This window comes from Symphalangus syndactylus, chromosome 10 (genome assembly GCF_028878055.3).
Source record: "Symphalangus syndactylus isolate Jambi chromosome 10, NHGRI_mSymSyn1-v2.1_pri, whole genome shotgun sequence".
Lineage (NCBI taxonomy): Eukaryota > Metazoa > Chordata > Mammalia > Primates > Hylobatidae > Symphalangus > Symphalangus syndactylus.
In genome coordinates, this window is record NC_072432.2 from 88419886 (window position 1) to 88438016 (window position 18131).

Sequence of the window (18131 nt, forward strand, 5' to 3'; positions counted from 1 at the left end):
TTTTTATCTGTCCCTACTACCAGCCTCCTTATCCAAGCCACCATCATCTGTCACCTGCAACAGCTTCACTGCTCTGTCTGCTTCTATTCTTCCCTAGACATCAGCCAGAGTGATCTTTTTAAACTAGCTGGATCATGTCCCTCTCCTGTTAAAACCCTTCAAAGGTTACCTTGCCCACTGTCGACAAGGCCCTACATGATCTGCCCCTGCCTCTCTTTCCTTCTCATTGCACTGTGCTCTTGTCTTCAGTCAATGCCCATGAGCCACATGGCCCTGATATTTCATAGAACACATATCACTCTTTCCCACCTAAGGGCCTGACTAGACTGCTTTTCTCCCCTCCTTCCGTGCCATCTCCCACCATCCATGGCATGGCTCCACCTCATCTTTTTTTTTTTTTTTTCTTTTTGAGATGGAGTCTCACTCTGTTGCCCTGGCTGGAGTGCAGTGGCATGATCTCGGCTCACTGCAAGCTCCACCTCCTGGGTTCACGCCATTCTCCCGCCTCAGCCTCCCGAGTAGCTGGGACTACAGGCGCCTGCCACCACGCCTGGCTAATTTTGTTTTTGTATTTTTAGTAGAGACAAGGTTTCACTGTGTTAGCCAGGGTGGTCTCGATCTCTGAACCTCATGATCCACCCGCCTCAGCCTCCCAAAGTGCTGGGATTACAGGTGTGAGCCACTGCGCCTGGCCTCCACCTCTTCTTAAAAAGCATCTCCTCAGAGAAGCCTTCTCTGACCATCCTAACTAAAATAGACCCCTCTCAGTTCTCTATAGTGCCAGAAAGCACTGTGTATTTCCTTTATATCACTATTCACATTCTGTAGTTATCATGTTTGTTTTCTTAACTAATTTTCTTAACTACATCTGTCTTTCCCCTCTAGAATAAACTCTTTCAGGGCAGGGATTTGTATGTGTATCTATTTGGCACCACTGTAATCTCCAGTGCAGGATTCCTGGCACAAATCAGGCCCTTGATATTTGCCGAATAAGTGAAAGGATGATTACCTTTAAGATAGCCGTCATGAAGACTGAGCAGCCCATCAGCACAAAGATCATAAGGCCTGTCACTCTCTGTTCTCGGATGCCCAGGAACTTGGGCTGTTCTCCAGGAGCAGAGCATTCAGATTCTAGCTTGAGGCTGTTCACATGTGTGATGGACAAGACAGTTGCAGCTACAAACCAGGGCAGGCCCATGATGGAGCAGACACCCAGCATGATGGCCACCATCAGTAGGTCCAGGTGGTAGCCACAGCCTTTCTGTGGGGAAACAGAGTCTTTGTCACCATCAGTAGGCTAGCTGTAGTAGGGCATAGAACAGTGAGCTAGGGGTCTCAGGCCCAAAGCAGGAAGGGGTGTATGGATAAGAAGGAAGGGGTTCAGGGATCCAAGAGGAGTCTTGTAGCCCCTCCTGGTTAGGGGGAAACAAAGAAGAAAAAGGGGAATCTTAGCCTGTCCTATATATGCCAATATTGATTCTTTTTCCAAGTGCCTCCAGCTTACTCTGAGTCTTACACATTCAAAGATCCATTCTTCTCTGGAAGATTAACCAGACACCCTGCCACATCTTGACCATTCTAGATGGCAGAAACTATGGGAGTTAGATATAAGTGTCCTTATTGGCTTCCTACCACATACCCCCAGATCGTTGACAGATTTGGATATTGCTTGCCTGCTCTGTTACTTCCCTAGGATCCTAGGGTTCCAGTTTCAGCCTAGAAACTATAGTAACAGACATCAATGGGAGAATACCCGCCTCTAGGAAACAGTGGCCCAGGCTGCCACCTGAACCTCAGGAAGACAAGCTGTACAGTTGCTTGACCCAAAGCATATAGCTATATACGGAACACCAGGAACTCTACCCAATCACCTTCCCCACAGGTGTGAGAGGAGAGTAATGGAGTCCACCTTGCTTTCATACCATACCACCATGTTCCACTCTAATCTCCAAAGCAATCTTTGTTATTAAAGAATGGAAACCCCTTATGAACCTCTTCTATGAGATTCTACAGTTTCTGGTCTAGATGTGCTTACCCTAAAATTTTAAAAAAATGTAACAGGTTGCCATAGCAGCCTTCTAGGTCAGAACCTCTTTTTACCTTGAGCTTATGTTCCTTCCTGTTAATAATGACGGCTGTGATCTGCTGATCCATGAATATCAAGATAGTACAGAGAAGAGCTGGGATAATTGCAGCTATCACAGTCCACCAGGGATTGGGGCCAATGGGATTAATAATCCATCCACGATCATCCCTTGTTGGCTAAGGGGGAAAATATATTATTTTTGTATTTTAAGTTATAGTCATTGGGTAAAACATATCAAACTGTATCACAATATCCATGTTTCTTTTTATTCTTGAGTGAGAGTTCTTAAAAAAAAAAAAAAAAAAAAAAGGCATGAAATACAGCAACTCCTTAGGAAATCTATGACCTTGTTCTGAAACCACTTCCCAAACAGTTAAAGACACCAATGACTAACAGAAATTCTTCGGTTTGCAGGATGGTAGATAAGAAAAGAAACAACTTGCTGAAACCCCCTTGGCACAGAGGACCCAGAGGTAGCATGAAGAGATAACTATGAATGCCTGAGGACTTTTCAGACCTCCCCTTTCCTTCTACCAATAACTTACTATCCCAGAATCCACCCCCTAAACCTTTTCTAACTATTGAAGTAAAGCTAGTGCAGGGAGACAGATTTGAGCTGTATTCCTGTCTCCTTGTTAGTAAACTTGAAATAAAAAACTTTTCTTCTCTCAAAAGCCTGGTATCACAGTATTGGCTTCTAGCACATTGGGCAGCAAGCCCCTTTTGCTCAGTAATAGTTCCAAATCCCCTTTGAAACAGTCAATCCTCAATTATTAATTTCTTGTGAAATATTCATTAATCTTGCACTTCCTTACACTTACTTTCCAAACCTTTGTGTAGAGAGAAAACAAGTGTATCTCAACATTAACCCAAGTAAAATATAATTAACAACTATATCTGTTGTCAAAAAAATTTAATAACTTCCAAAGACAAATATAAATAACTTGGACTATTCTCTTACTACTTCTCTCCAGAGCCATATAATATGTGTCTACAGCATAAATAAAGGCAAAGTGGAGCCATCTGCATGGAATCTCCTGGGCTTGGAATGGACTGGATTGCTCCAAGGGTCTTCTCCCATCAGTAGTGAAACAGGGGTCCGGCCATCAGAGACTTGAGAAGGAGCCTAAGATGGCTAAAGTTGGGGGTCTGTTTGACCTAGGATCCTCTCCAATGCCCCTGTAATACAACTGTTTATAAATCTTATTGGGGTGTTCACAACATATCTAAACTCACCCAGATCCTTACCCTACCCCTGCAGTGTACTCTGAGGAAGACAAGTTTGCCCTTTTTTGGCAAGTGGTGCTAGAGGATAAAAGGCCAGGGATACCAACTGGACCAGAGTTGACCCAAATTCAAGAAACAAAGCACAGACTATTATATTTGATTTGGTTCCTTATTAGTCATGACTCTAGGATTCAAAGACTCTTTAATAACACCACCAAGTCCAAAATTATGAATGGGTTAGCTTCTAAAAGTTTACAGAATCTATGTTTCCTTAGTAACAATGTTCTAAGTGGTAGTTAAGTTCTCAGACCAACACAAAAACTTATTAAATAAACCCTTAATGATGTTATACCCCTAGTAATAGTACTAGCCTTCAGATTGGGTCTTGGGAGTTGAGTGCCATGTGGTACAATAGGGAGAGACAAAAAGAAGAAAACTTCTTCTCTGCCTCCTAAAAATGGAGCCTGTCATGAGCAACATTTTCTTTGACGTTCTCCCGTTTCCCTTTCTCCCCTGTCCTACCTCCCAGAGGCGTTCTTCACAGATGTCCCAGAAATTCAGTGCCTTCTGACTATCTTAGGCCTATCCCTTAGGGAACCTTTCCAAGGACTGCTTAATGTTCCCATATTACCTATTTTTACACAAAATCCATTCATCCTGCAGCACTGATCTCAGCTAGGTATTAGAGAGAAAGCTGATTGTGCTCATTCACACAAAGGCAAGAATGCCATATTCTAGAAGGTATTATACTTACAAGAGGAATTGATTAGTCCATAAACTTCCGACTGGTGGCATTTCAGCAAATTCAACAAAATTAAAAATTTTCAGACAATATGGAAGAACGTATTTCAACAGGCCTACTTCATGGGTATAGAGAAAAAAGAGAAAGGAAAGGGACAACTGAAGGGAGCATTTACAAGTCAGGGACTGCCTTTATTCCTGTCGGCCTTCTCCTCACCAACTTCTCCCATTTTCCTACTTCATAATTCTTCTCAAGTCACTGAGTATGCACAGATTTTCTCTCCTCTCACCCTATGGGGATCTATAGAACTGAGTTCAGCTTTTCTATCTTCTTTGTCTACTTAGTCAGTTCTCCCAAACTGAAATCGATTTGGAGTCCCCATGTATTGATCATTTGTTTGACTTTTTGTACAGGTTCTTGAAAAATACCATATATTAGAGAGAGTTATACAAACAATGAAATCAGATTGAGATGATTTCGAAAGAGATGTCATGATTACTCCGGCAAGGGCCCTAGACTCCTGATGAGGCTCCTCTTAGTTCCATTCTCCTCCTTTAAGGAAGGGGCACCATCCTTGAAGGTTCAGGACAAGTCCTTTACCTTTTTCATTCTTCCCAGTGCCCTTATACAGCTGATGCTCAATGAAAGTGCTGTTAAAGAGGCTTGTTCCAGAGACCCATGTTTCCACAGTGTCTTGAATGTATTTATGTAAATGTGCACATTCCATTGTTTAAATATTAACATATTAAGAACAATAATTGGTATTAATAACAATAATAATAATACTTTTCATTCATTAAACAACCTTAGTTTTTCTGTTCTCTGGCTTTTCTGTCTTGAATTCGACCAAGTCTGAAGTTTGCTTTTCTAAATGACAAGGTATGAGGGGCAAGGTTCAGATTTAGAGGACTATAAAACTCATGATAAGGATATGAAAAGGACTTTGAAATTTACTTGGCATCAGAATGTATGAAATTACATGAGTGCACCAAGTACTCTGAGATCTGTTTACCTTGAACACACTGGGAACTTGAAGCTTTGGTGATGGGACTCCAATCAAAAAATCAATAATCACCATTGTGAAGATAGTGAGGAAAACAGCAAAGTCACTCACCATGGAGCGTACCTGGCATGAGAAAGAAGTGGACACATGTTTTGGCAGGTTAAATACAGTAGAAAAGAGGTTAGTATTGTAAAAGGCTTAAAAATCCTCAGAAGAATGTTTTCATCTTACAGTTGAATTAATGCAAGCAAATTTAAACAACAGGAATATGTTAATCACCCAATTAATGCCCATAAAGTGTGGATATGATGAGGGAGAATGAACCCTCTGACAAATGCTAACATAACCCAGACCATCCTCTGAAAAGTTCTGTTTAGGACATTTAGGGCCAGGTTGGGACTCTAATTCTGAGAACTTGGATTTTCTGGCATCAGCCAAGGTCCTCAGTGCTAGCCAAAAACCTCAGCAGCATCAACTCCACTTCTCCCTCATACCCAATAGCCAGTCTGTTTGCAAGTCCTATTGGCTCTCCCTTCAGAACATATCCCGAGTCTGATCACTTCTTACCACCACCACTGCTCCCACCCAGATCCAAGTCACCATCAGCTCCTGTTCGGGTAATGGTAGCAGCTTCCTAACTTGCTTCTGCCTTTGCCCTGCAGTGTTTTTTAAATGCAATCACTGGAGTAATTATTTGAAACATAAGTTGGGTCATGTCACTCCTCTATCAAAACCCTGAAATGGCTTCTGGCCAAAAGGCCTTCTTGGCCTATGAGGGCCACACAATTGGCATCATCACATCTCCCACCCCAGCTCTTATTGCTCTTCTGCTTGCCCACTCTGCTCCAGACACACAGACCGCGTTGCTGTTTCCTTAAACATGCCAAGCTCACTCCCACCTCAGGGTCTTTGTACTTGTTCATGCCTCTACCTAACAAGCCTTTCCTCCAGGTAACCTCTTGGGTAGCTCCCTCACGTCTTTTAGGTTCAACTCAAATATCACCTTCTCCTTGAGCTCTTCTCTGATGATCCTACTTAAAATTGGCCACCTCCCTCCACCCCAGCACTTCCTGTACTTCTTTACTGCTTTATTTTCCTCCATGGCACATATCTCTATTTTGTTGGAGATTCCCATCCAATTTAGGATCCATCATAAAAGGACTGCCTCACTTTATAGTGTGGCTTTAATAAAATACAGTACCTGGCAAATGACCCATGCCTGCCTTAATCTAAGCTTCCAAAAGAGTGAAAGCAAAATATACCTTAGCCACATGTAATATCACTGGTACCTTAGCCTGACTTCATTTTGCTTTGAAGCCCAAGGTTTCCAGTTTCTCCTCCATGGTTTTGTTAGTTCTTCTCTGGATGTAATATAAATTCTCTGAGTATCCACTGCCTCCCCATCCCCAACATGAAGCCCACTTAACCATCCTGGGGCCCAGTGGCCCTTTTCTCCTCTGAACTCCTACGGCACGTACATCCCAGGTGGGCATCCAACTGTTTACTACTTTCTATATGGCACCTGATGGTTTCATGTGTTTTTCCTTCCTATCTGATGACAGATACTATCTTTTAAGTTTCTGTTGCATCCGCCTAGCACTTAACCCAGGCCTGAGCAAGTAGTCAGTACAGAACAGCCACTTGTTAACTATTTGTCCTAGCATGAAACAAAGACCCAGAACTTATTTAATATGTACCTCCCGTGACTGCCACGTAGGCTCACTGAAGTCTAAGAATGTGTTCTAGTCATATATGGGTGTACACTAAATATCTAATTAACTGAGTCCTCCTCCCATTTATGTACCCTGTATTGAAAATGTGCCTGGCTGATAAAAAAGGATGAGTTCATGTCCTCTGTAGGGACATGGATGAAGCTGGAAACCATCATTCTGAGCAAAATATCGCAAGGACAGAAAACCAAACACCGCATGTTCGCACTCATAGGTGGGAACTTAACAATGAGAACACTTGGACACAGGATGGGGAACATCACACACCGGGGCCTGTTGTGGGGTAGGGGGAGGGGGAAGGGATAGCATTAGGAGATATACCTAATGTAAATGACGAGTTAATGGGTACAGCACACCAACATGGCACATGGATACATATGTAACAAACCTGCACGTTGTGCACGTGTACCCTAGAACTTAAAGTATGATTAAAAAAAAAGAATCCCTGTTAAAATTTTTGCATTATACTTCCAAACCTTGAAAATTATTTTATTTTGAGAACAAAATATCACTTGAACTTGGATGTAAAAAGTAACCTGGCAAGATGCCAAACAATGGCAAAAAAATGCCATTTATTTAGTGCAAATTTCATTGCTTTACATCTTCTAAAATATGAACAGGAAATAGGCTGAATAAATGTTTTGAATAATGTTTTCCAGATGTGATATAACCGTTTAATAAACCACTACTGATGTAAAAAAAAGAAAAAATAAAAAAGAAAATAAATAAAAAAGAAAAAAAGAAAATGTGCCTGGCTGAAACCTCACTTACAGGAAAAACTACCATTTCCTCCTGATTTGAGCTCCCTTTCTTTTCTTTTTCTTTCTTTTTTTGTGTGTGTGAGAATAGCTTTTAATTTAAAACACTTGAAGCAATAAATCATCTATCTCTCTTTCCATCACAGGCAAATATTCTTCCCCCAAATTTGATGTAGTTTAAACAACAACTGTGACTAGTACAAAACAAAACAAATACAATCTCTTTCAGGAGGCAGCATCAAAACCTACTGGGCTGGTGGGTACCGGCAATAGGCTCAGCCTCCACCAAGGCAGAGAAAAGCAGCACACTGAGAGCAGCAAGACTTGCGTGGTATTTCACCCAGCTTTGGACAGACTCAACAATACCTGGGGTGGGGGGAACCACAAAAGAATGATGCCTGAAATGAAACAAGTATGCTCGGCTCCCTCATGTGGCTAATATCCTTGGCACCTAGAAGATGCTAGAAAAATAAGTGCAAAGATAGCAGCTCCCAGGCAAAGCTGAGAGAAGACAGTTTGGGGCTCATTTGCTTTTGTTTTTTAATTGGGGTCTTATATATACATTGATTTTCAGGCAGAAAAATTTTCTGCTTTCTGGGAGGTGTTCGGTGCCACATAGTGCTCCTGACTCCAGCAAAAATATTTGTGTTGTTTCTGTCTATTTGGATGATTCACTGAATTACCTTTTCTACCTATGGTATTTCACTGCCTACCCCAAACCATGTAAGTGTAGAGTAGCATGTCCAATAGAATTACATTAGCCAGGCCAGGCACGGTGGCTCACGCCTGTAATCCCAGCACTTTGGGAGGCTGAGGTGGGTGGATCACTTGAGGACAGGAATTCGAGACCAGCCTGGCCAACATGGTGAAACTCTGTCACTACTAAAAATAGAAAAATTAGCCAGACATGGTGGTGCACACTTGTAATCCCAGCTACACAGGAGGCTGAGGCAAGAGAATCACTTGAACCCAAGGAGGTGGAGGTTGGAGTGAGCTGAGATTGTGCCACTGTACTCTAGCCTGGGCGACAGAGTGAGACTCTGTCTCAAAAAACAAAGAAGTACGTTAGCCATATGTCTAATTTTAAATTTTTTAGTAGCCATATAAAAAATATAAAAATCAGTAAAAATAATTATATTTATCAAATTATTATTTTATTTAATCGATATATCTAAAATACTGTCATTTCAGTATGTAATCAATATAAAATATTGATGAAATGTTTTATATTATTTTTTGGTACCAATCCTTCAAGATCTGGTATATATTTTATGTGTACAGTACAGTCTCAATTTGGCAAGCCAAATTTCAAGTGGCCATTTGCCACATGTAGCTACTGACTACCCACATTAAATACTGCAAGTCTACAGAATCTTATGCAAACTCTTTCAGAGTGATTTACTGAGTGGGAAATCTCTGTGACACTGTGCAGGTCGTCTTATATACCAACTTAAGAGTAGAGAACTTTTGTTTTATTTTGTTTTGTTTTGTTTTGTTTTGTTTTGTTTTGTTTTTGAGCAGGTGTCACTCTGTTGCCCAGGCTGAAGTGAGTAACGTCATCACAGCTCGCTACAGCTTTGACCTCCCTGGCCTCAAGTGATCCTTCCACCTCAGTCTTCCTGAGTAGCTGGGACTATACGCACACGCCACCACTCCTGGCTAATTTTTTTTTTATATATATATACTTTGTAGAGATAGGGTTTTGCCATGTTGCCCAGGCTGGTCTCAAATTCCTGGGCTCAAGCCATCTGCCCGCCTCAACTTCCCAAAGTGCTGGGATTACAGGCGTGAGCCACGGTGCTTGGCCCAGAACCTTGTTTTATAACCTAGGATTTTTTTACCTAGAGTAAGGGATAGAATCACAATTTTATCTACTCCCATCCCTTAGTCCTGCCCCTGCCCCCTGCTGTCTCCCCACAGAAGGCCTGTACTGATGTGATTTAGCAACAATGATACCTACAAGGTGAAAAAGACATCCTTTCTGTGATAGCTTCGTCAGCACTTGTTTGGGGATCATAACTGTAGCTGAATTAAAATTTTAAAATATTCTATAAACGTTACAGATTTAGCTGAAGGTGGTTCAGAGGCTTTTCTAGGAGGGTGTCTTAAATAGATTTGTTTTTGAGGGGGATGGTAGCAAAGTTGCTCATGGACTGGAAAGTTGTGAGTTTCAAGAGTGGAAAAAAAAATGAGATGATTACAAAGAAAGTAAAGACAAGTGGAGCAGAAATAGAAATGGGGTGGGGACACTAAAAATGATACAGGTCCTAAACTTGGGTGTATACTCTGTAATAATCCAAAAATATAACATCTAAATCTCTAAATGGTCCCTCACATTTCACATGTCTGACCCTAATAGTAGTAACCACAGGAAAATAAAAATAGAAGAGAATGTTAGGGCAGGAAGGGGCTTCTGAGCTCATCTAATTTAACCCATTCGTTTTAAAGAAAAACGCCCAGAGAGGTAAAGCAACTTGGCCCTATCACACTTAAAGGTGGAGTCAGGGTACAAGCCCAGGTGTTCTCACCATGAACTTCAGGTAAGGCAGTTCAGGTAAAGTGAATAAATTATACAGGAAGCAAGAGGCTCAGGCTATTCCCGTTGTACATCCTGCAAGCCCAAAGTGAGTGACAGAGAAACAGCAGGCACATTCTATTGTAAGTAGGAGAAAACAACCAAGTCAACTCCAAAATATTGAAGAAACATTGATGTGAAATGTCATTTGAACATGATTCTTCCAGTAGTCTTTTCTGTATTTTTTTTTCCTTTAAAAGAAAAGTCCCAATCTGAGCCAAATTGGACTTCTGATTAGTTACATGGGCATTTAGATCAATGAATAAAATACAAATTTTGACACATCATGTTTTCCAAAGATACATCCATTGGGATTCCATACAAATGGAAATCAGAAGATATTTACGGGAAGAAAGTACTATCTTTCACATGAACATCCGCATACAGTAAGAACTTCACAATTATACCACCATGTCTCACACAGAGGACTCCTAACAGGCTGATAAAATTCACGTATTATTCCACTTCTCACTCACAGATAATATTGTCTGCACACATGTGTAAAATTAAGCAGTACATTCTAGACTTTTATTCCAGGGAAATCTGCCTTGTATATAATAAGACATACATATAAATACATTTTTAAGCAAGAAAGAAGTCCATTATTTGCTCCAGTTTTTCCCAACTCTCAATCTGAAATAAAGAATAACACTTGGCCAGGCTCATGCTTGTAATCCCAGCATTTTGGGAGGCTGAGGCGGGCAGATCACGAGGTCAAGAGATTGAGACCATCCTGGCCAACATGGTGAAACCCCGTCTCTACTAAAAATACAAAAATTAGCGGGAGCCAAGATGGCCGAATAGGAACAGCTCCGGTCTCCAGCTCCCAGCCCCAGCGACACAGAAGACGGGTGATTTCTGCATTTCTGCTTGAGGTACCGGTTTCATCTCACTAGGGAGTGCCTAACAGTGGGTTCAGGACAGTCGGTGAAGCGCACTGTGCGCGAGCCGAAGCAGGGCGAGGCATTGCCTCACTCGGGAAGCGCAAGGGGTCAGGGAGTTCCCTTTCCTAGTCAAAGAAAGGGGAAACAGACGGCACCTGGAATATCGGGTCAGTCCCGTCCTAATACTGCGCTTTTCCAACGGGCCTGGAAAACGGCACACTAGGAGATTGTGTCCCGCACCTGGCTCGGAGGGTCCTATGCCCACAGAGTCTTGCTGATTGCTAGCACAGCAGTCTGAGATCAAGCTGCAAGGCGGCAACGAGGCTGGGGGAGGGGCGCCCGCCATTGCCCAGGCTTGCTTAGGTAAACAAAGCAGCCAGGAAGCTCGAACTGGGTGGAGCCCACCACAGCTCAAGTAGGCCTGCCTGCCTCTGTAGGCTCCACCTCTGGGGGCAGGGCACAGACAACCAAAAACTCAGCGAGAACCTCCACAGCCTTAAATGTCCCTGTCTGACTGACAGCTTTGAAGAGAGTAGTGGTTCTCCCAGCACGCAGCTGGAGATCTGAGAACGGACAGACTGCCTCCTAAAGTGGGTCCCTCACCCCTGAGCAGCCTAACTGGGAGGCACCCCCCCAGTAGGGACAGACTGACACCTCATTCAACCGGGTACTCCTCTGAGACAAAACTTTCAGAGGAACTATCAGACAGCTGAATTTGTGGTCTCACGAAAATCCGCTGTTCTGCAGCCACCGGTGCTGACACCCAGCCAAACAGGGTCTGGAGTGGACCTCTAGTAAACTCCAACAGACCTGCAGCTGAGGGTCTTGTCTGGTAGAAGGAAAATTAACAAACAGAAAGGACATCCACACCAAAAATCCATCTGTACATCACCATCATCGAAGACAAAAAGTAGACAAAACCACAAAGATGGGGAAAAAACAGACCAAAAAAACTGGAAACTCTAAAAAACAGAGCACCTCTCCTCCTCCAAAGGAACGCAGTTCCTCACCAGCAACGGAACAAAGCTGGATGGAGGATGACTTTGATGAGTTGAGAGAAGAAGGCTTCAGACGATCAAACTACTCTGAGCTACGAGAGGAAATTCAAAACAATAGCAAAGAAGTTAAAAACTTTGAAAAAAAATTAGAAGAATGGATAACTAGAATAACCAATGGAGAGAAGGGCTTAAAGGAGATGATGGAGCTGAAAGCCAAGTTTCGAGAACTACGCGAAGAATGCAGAAGCCTCAGTAGCAGATGCGATCAACTGGAAGAAAGGGTATCGCTGATAGAAGATGAAATGAATGAAATGAAGAGAGAAGGGAAGTTTAGAGAAAAAAGAATAAAAAGAAATGAACAAAGCCTCCAAGAAATTTGGGACTATGTGAAAAGACCAAACCTACGTCTGATTGGTGTACCTGAAAATGATGGGGAGAATGGAACCAAGTTGGAAAACACTCTGCAAGATATTATCCAGGAGAACTTCCCCAATCTAGCAAGGCAGGCCAGCATTCAGATTCAGGAAATACAGAGAACGCCACAAAGATACTCCTCGAGAAGGGCAACTCCAAGACACATAATTGTCAGATTCACCAAAGTTGAAATGAAGGAAAAAATGTTAAGGGCAGCCAGAGAGAAAGGTCGGGTTACCCACAAAGGGAAGCCCATCAGACTAACAGCTGATCTCTCAGCAGAAACTCTACAAGCCAGAAGAGAGTGGGGGCCGATATTCAACATTCTTAAAGAAAAGAATTTTCAACCCAGAATTTCCTATCCCGCCAAACTAAGCTTCATAAGTGAAGGAGAAATAAAATACTTTACAGACAAGCAAACGCTGAGTGATTTTGTCACCACCAGGCCTGCCCTAAAAGAGCTCCTGAAGGAAGCACTAAACATGGAAAGGAACAACCGGTACCAGCCCCTGCAAAAACATGCCAAATTGTAAAGACCATCGAGGCTAGGAAGAAACTATAGCAACTAACGAGCAAAATAACCAACTAACATCATAATGACAGGATCAGATTCACACATAACAATATTCACGTTAAATGTGCATGGGCTAAATGCTCCAATCAAAAGACACAGACTGGCAAACTGGATAAGGAGTCAGGACCCATCAGTGTGCTGTATTCAGGAAACCCATCTCACGTGCAGAGACACACATAGACTCAAAATAAAGGGATGGAGGAAGATCTATCAAGCAACTGGAAAACAAAAAAAGGCAGGGGTTGCAATCCTAGTCTCTGATAAAATAGACTTTAAACCAACAAAGATCAAAAGAGACAAAGAAGGCCATTACATAATGGTAAAGGGATCAATTCAACAAGAAGAGCTAACTATCCTAAATATATATGCACCCAACACAGGAGCACCCAGATTCATAAAGCAAGTCCTCAGTGACCTACAAAGGGACTTAAACTCCCACACAATAATAATGGGAGATTTTAACACCCCACTGTCAGCATTAGACAGATCAACGAGACAGAAAGTTAACAAGGATATCCAGGAATTGAACTCAGCTCTACATAAAGTGGACCTAATAGACATCTACAGAACTCTCCACCCCAAATCAACAGAATATACATTTTTTTCAGCACCACACCACACCTATTCCAAAATTGACCACATAGTTGGAAGTAAAGCTCTTCTCAGCAAATGTAAAAGAACAGAGATTATAACAAACTGTCTCTCAGACCACAGTGCAATCAAACTAGAACTCAGGATTAAGAAACTCAGTCAAAACCGCTCAACTACATGGAAACTGAACAACCTGCTCCTGAATGACTATTGGGTACATAATGAAATGAAGGCAGAAATAAAGATGTTCTTTGAAACCAACGAGAACAAAGACACAACATACCAGAATCTCTGGGACACGTTCAAAGCAGTGTGTAGAGGGAAATTTATAGCACTAAATGCACACAAGAGAAAGCAGGAAAGATCCAAAATTGACACCCTAACATCACAATTAAAAGAACTAGAAAAGCAAGAGCAAACACATTCAAAAGCTAGCAGAAGGCTAGAAATAACTAAAATCAGAGCAGAACTGAAGGAAATAGAGACACAAAAAACCCTTCAAAAAATTAATGAATCCAGGAGCTGGTTTTTTGAAAAGATCAACAAAATTGATGGACCGCTAGCAAGACTAATAAAGAAGAAAAGAGAGAAGAATCAAATAGATGCAATAAAAAACGAAAAAGGGGATATCACCACCGATCCCACAGAAATACAATCTACCATCAGAGAATACTACAAACACCTCTATGCAAATAAACTAGAAAATCTAGAAGAAATGGATAAATTCCTCGACAAATACACCCTCCCAAGACTAAACCAGGAAGAAGTTGAATCTCTGAATAGACCAATAACAGGTTCTGAAATTGTGGCAATAATCAATAGCTTACCAACCAAAAAGAGTCCAGGACCTGATGGATTCACAGCTGAATTCTACCAGAGGTACAAAGAGGAACTGGTACCATTCCTTCTGAAACTATTCCAATCGATAGAAAAAGAGGGAATCCTCCCTAACACATTTTACGAAGCCAGCATCATCCTGATACCGAAACCTGGCAGAGACATAACCAAAAAAGAGAATTTCAGACCAATATCCTTGATGAACATTGATGCAAAAATCCTCAATAAAATACTGGCAAACCGAATCCAGCAGCACATCAAAAAGCTTATCCACCATGATCAAGTGGGCTTCATCCCTGGGATGCAAGGCTGGTTCAACATACGCAAATCAATAAATGTAATCCAGCATATAAACAGAACCAAAGACAAAAACCACACGATTATCTCAATAGATGCAGAAAAGGCCTTTGACAAAATTCAACAACCCTTCATGCTAAAAACTCTCAATAAATTAGGTATTGATGGGACGTATCTCAAAATAATAAGAGCTATCTACAACAAACCCACAGCCAATATCATACTGAATGGGCAAAAACTGGAAGCATTCCCTCTGAAAACTGGCACAAGACAGGGATGCCCTCTCTCACCACTCCTATTCAACATAGTGCTGGAAGTTCTGGCCAGAGCAATCAGGCAGGAGAAGGAAATAAAGGGTATTCAATTAGGAAAAGAGGAAGTCAAATTGTCCCTGTTTGCAGATGACATGATTGTATATCTAGAAAACCCCATTGTCTCAGCCCAAAATCTCCTTAAGCTGATTAGCAACTTCAGCAAAGTCTCAGGATACAAAATTAATGTACAAAAATCACAAGCATTCTTGTACACCAATAACAGACAAACAGAGAGCCAAATCATGAGTGAACTCCCATTCACAATTGCTTCAAAGAGAATAAAATACCTAGGAATCCAACTTACAAGGGATGTGAAGGACCTCTTCAAGGAGAACTACAAACCACTGCTCAATGAAATAAAAGAGGATACAAACAAATGGAAGAACATTCCATGCTCATGGGTTGGAAGAATCAATATCGTGAAAATGGCCATACTGCCCAAGGTAATTTATAGATTCAATGCCATCCCCATCAAGCTACCAATGACTTTCTTCACAGAATTGGAAAAAACTACTTTAAAGTTCATATGGAACCAAAAAAGAGCCCGCATCGCCAAGCCAATCCTAAGCCAAAAGAACAAACCTGGAGGCATCACGCTACCTGACTTTAAACTATACTACAAGGCTACAGTAACCAAAACAGCATGGTACTGGTACCACAACAGAGACATAGATCAATGGAACACAACAGAGCCCTCAGAAATGATGCCGCATAGCTACAACTATCTGATCTTTGACAAACCTGACAAAAACAAGAAATGGGGAAAGGATTCCCTATTTAATAAATGGTGCTGGGAAAACTGGCTAGCCATATGTAGAAAGCTGCAACTGGATCCCTTCCTTACACCTTATACAAAAATTAATTCAAGATGGATTAAAGACTTATATGTTAGACCTAAAACCATTAAAATCCTACAAGAAAACCTAGGCAATACCATTCAGGACATAGGCGTGGGCAAGGACTTCATGTCTAAAACACCAAAAGCAATGGCAACAAAAGCCAAAATCGACAAATGGGATCTCATTAAACTAAAGAGCTTCTGCACAGCAAAAGAAACTATCATCAGAGTGAACAGGCAACCTACACAATGGGAGAAAATTTTTGCAACCTACTCATCTGACAAAGGGCTAATATCCAGAATCTACAATGAACTCAAACAAATTTACAAGAAAAAAACAAACAACCCCATCAAAAAGTGGGCAGAGGACATGAACAGACACTTCTCAAAAGAAGACATTTATGCAGCCAAAAAACACATGAAGAAATGCTCCTCATCACTGGCCATCAGAGAAATGCAAATCAAAACCACAGTGAGATACCATCTCACACCAGTTAGAATGGCCATCATTAAAAAATCAGGAAACAACATGTGCTGGAGAGGATGTGGAGAAATAGGAACACTTTTACACTGTTGGTGGGACTGTAAACTAGTTCAACCATTGTGGAAGTCAGTGTGGCGATTCCTCAGGGATCTCGAACTAGAAATACCATTTGACCCAGCCATCCCATTACTGGGTATATACCCAAAGGACTATAAATCATGCTGCTATAAAGACACATGCACACGTATGTTTATTGCGGCACTATTCACAATAGCAAAGAGTTGGAACCAACCCAAATGTCCAACAACGATAGACTGGATTAAGAAAATGTGGCACATATACACCATGGAATACTATGCAGCCATAAAAAATGATGAGTTCGTGTCCTTTGTAGGGACATGGATGAAACTGGAAAACATCATTCTCAGTAAACTATCGCAAGGACAAAAAACCAAACACCGCATGTTCTCACTCATAGGTGGGAATTGAACAATGAGATCTCATGGACACAGGAAGGGGAACATCACGCTCCGGGGACTGTTGTGGGGTGAGGGGAGGGGGGAGGGACAGCATTAGGAGATACACCTAATGCTAAATGACGAGTTAATGGGTGCAGGAAATCAACATGGCACATGGATACATATGTAACAAACCTGCACATTGTGCACATGTACCCTAAAACCCTAAAGTATAATAAAAAAAAAAAAAAAAAAAAAAAAAAAAAAATTAGCTGGGTGTGGTGGTGCATGCCTGTAGTCCCAGCCACTCGGGAGGAGGCGGAGGTTGCAGTGAGCCGAGATCGCACCACCGCACTCCAGCCAGGCGACAGAGCAAGACTCCATCTGAAAAAAAAAAAAAAATTCAATTTATACAAAACTTGGCCGTGTAGAAACAGCCCTCTGTTTCGTGAGGCAGAAAAAAGGGCAGCCATAGTACACTTTCTTACAATATGTTTGGGCATCAGAAGGGCTGAATTTCTTTTTTCTATTTAATGAAATTAAGTAACATAATCTTAAATATTGATTTTATACCATTGATTTTACAAAGTTTATTTATAAAATTGTATTATAAAATACGTATTTTGCTCAAAATACACTTGCTAGCTATCTTTGTCCACATTTTTTTTTTTCTGAGACCAAGTATCACTCTGTTGCCCAGGCTGGAGTGCAGTGGCACGATCTCAGCTCACTGCAACCTCCCCCTCCCGGGCTCAAGCAATTCTCGTGCCTCAACCCAGTAGCTGGGATTACAGTCATGCACCACCATGCCCAGCTAATTTTTGTATTTTTAGTAGAGATGGGGTTTCACCATGTTGGCCAGACTGGTCTTGAACTCCTGGCTTCAAGTGATCCACCCACCTTGGCCTCCCAAAGTGCTGGGATTATAGCCATGAGCCACCGCACCCAGCCCCTTTGTCTACATTTCAATCCAAACACCCAATCATCCTCCATCCCCCAAAAAGGCCTTTGCTTTGTAACATAATTGAAGACAATCCATTTTTGATGCCTGTGTGGAGTTATTATTCTATGCGGACTGGATTTTGTAAGGCTTAGTATGGGGATTTCCACAGGAGTCAGCAACTTCAGTAACAAAGTGGGCTGCTTTAGGAAATCCAACTCAACATTAGAAGGTAATACCAGTAGGCACACTTCAGTAGAGTATTACTACACCATGAGCTCCCCTCCTTCTGCCAATCCCATTTGTTCCCAAATTGAAGAAAATGTCAGAGAAGAGAAGGCAGGGAGCATGCTAAACTAGGACACACCATGGCACACCACC

The 18131-nt window shown here is 41.8% G+C and overlaps 1 protein-coding gene across 3 annotated transcripts in view; it reads right to left on the reverse strand.

Annotated features, from left to right (window-relative positions):
* The window catches only part of SLC4A8 (solute carrier family 4 member 8), a 134634-nt gene that overhangs the window by 25271 nt on the left and 91232 nt on the right, over positions 1-18131 (reverse strand). For 2 of the 3 annotated variants that reach the window (XM_055294792.2, XM_063610480.1), the window contains exons 17-19: positions 5068-5181; positions 2101-2262; positions 1010-1261 (exon numbers count right to left, since the gene is read on the reverse strand). In XM_055294792.2, the coding sequence (XP_055150767.1) occupies positions 1010-1261; positions 2101-2262; positions 5068-5181 (528 nt within the window). The remainder of the gene's footprint in view (positions 1-1009; positions 1262-2100; positions 2263-5067; positions 5182-18131) is intronic. The other variant, XM_055294793.2, reaches the window with a different exon arrangement.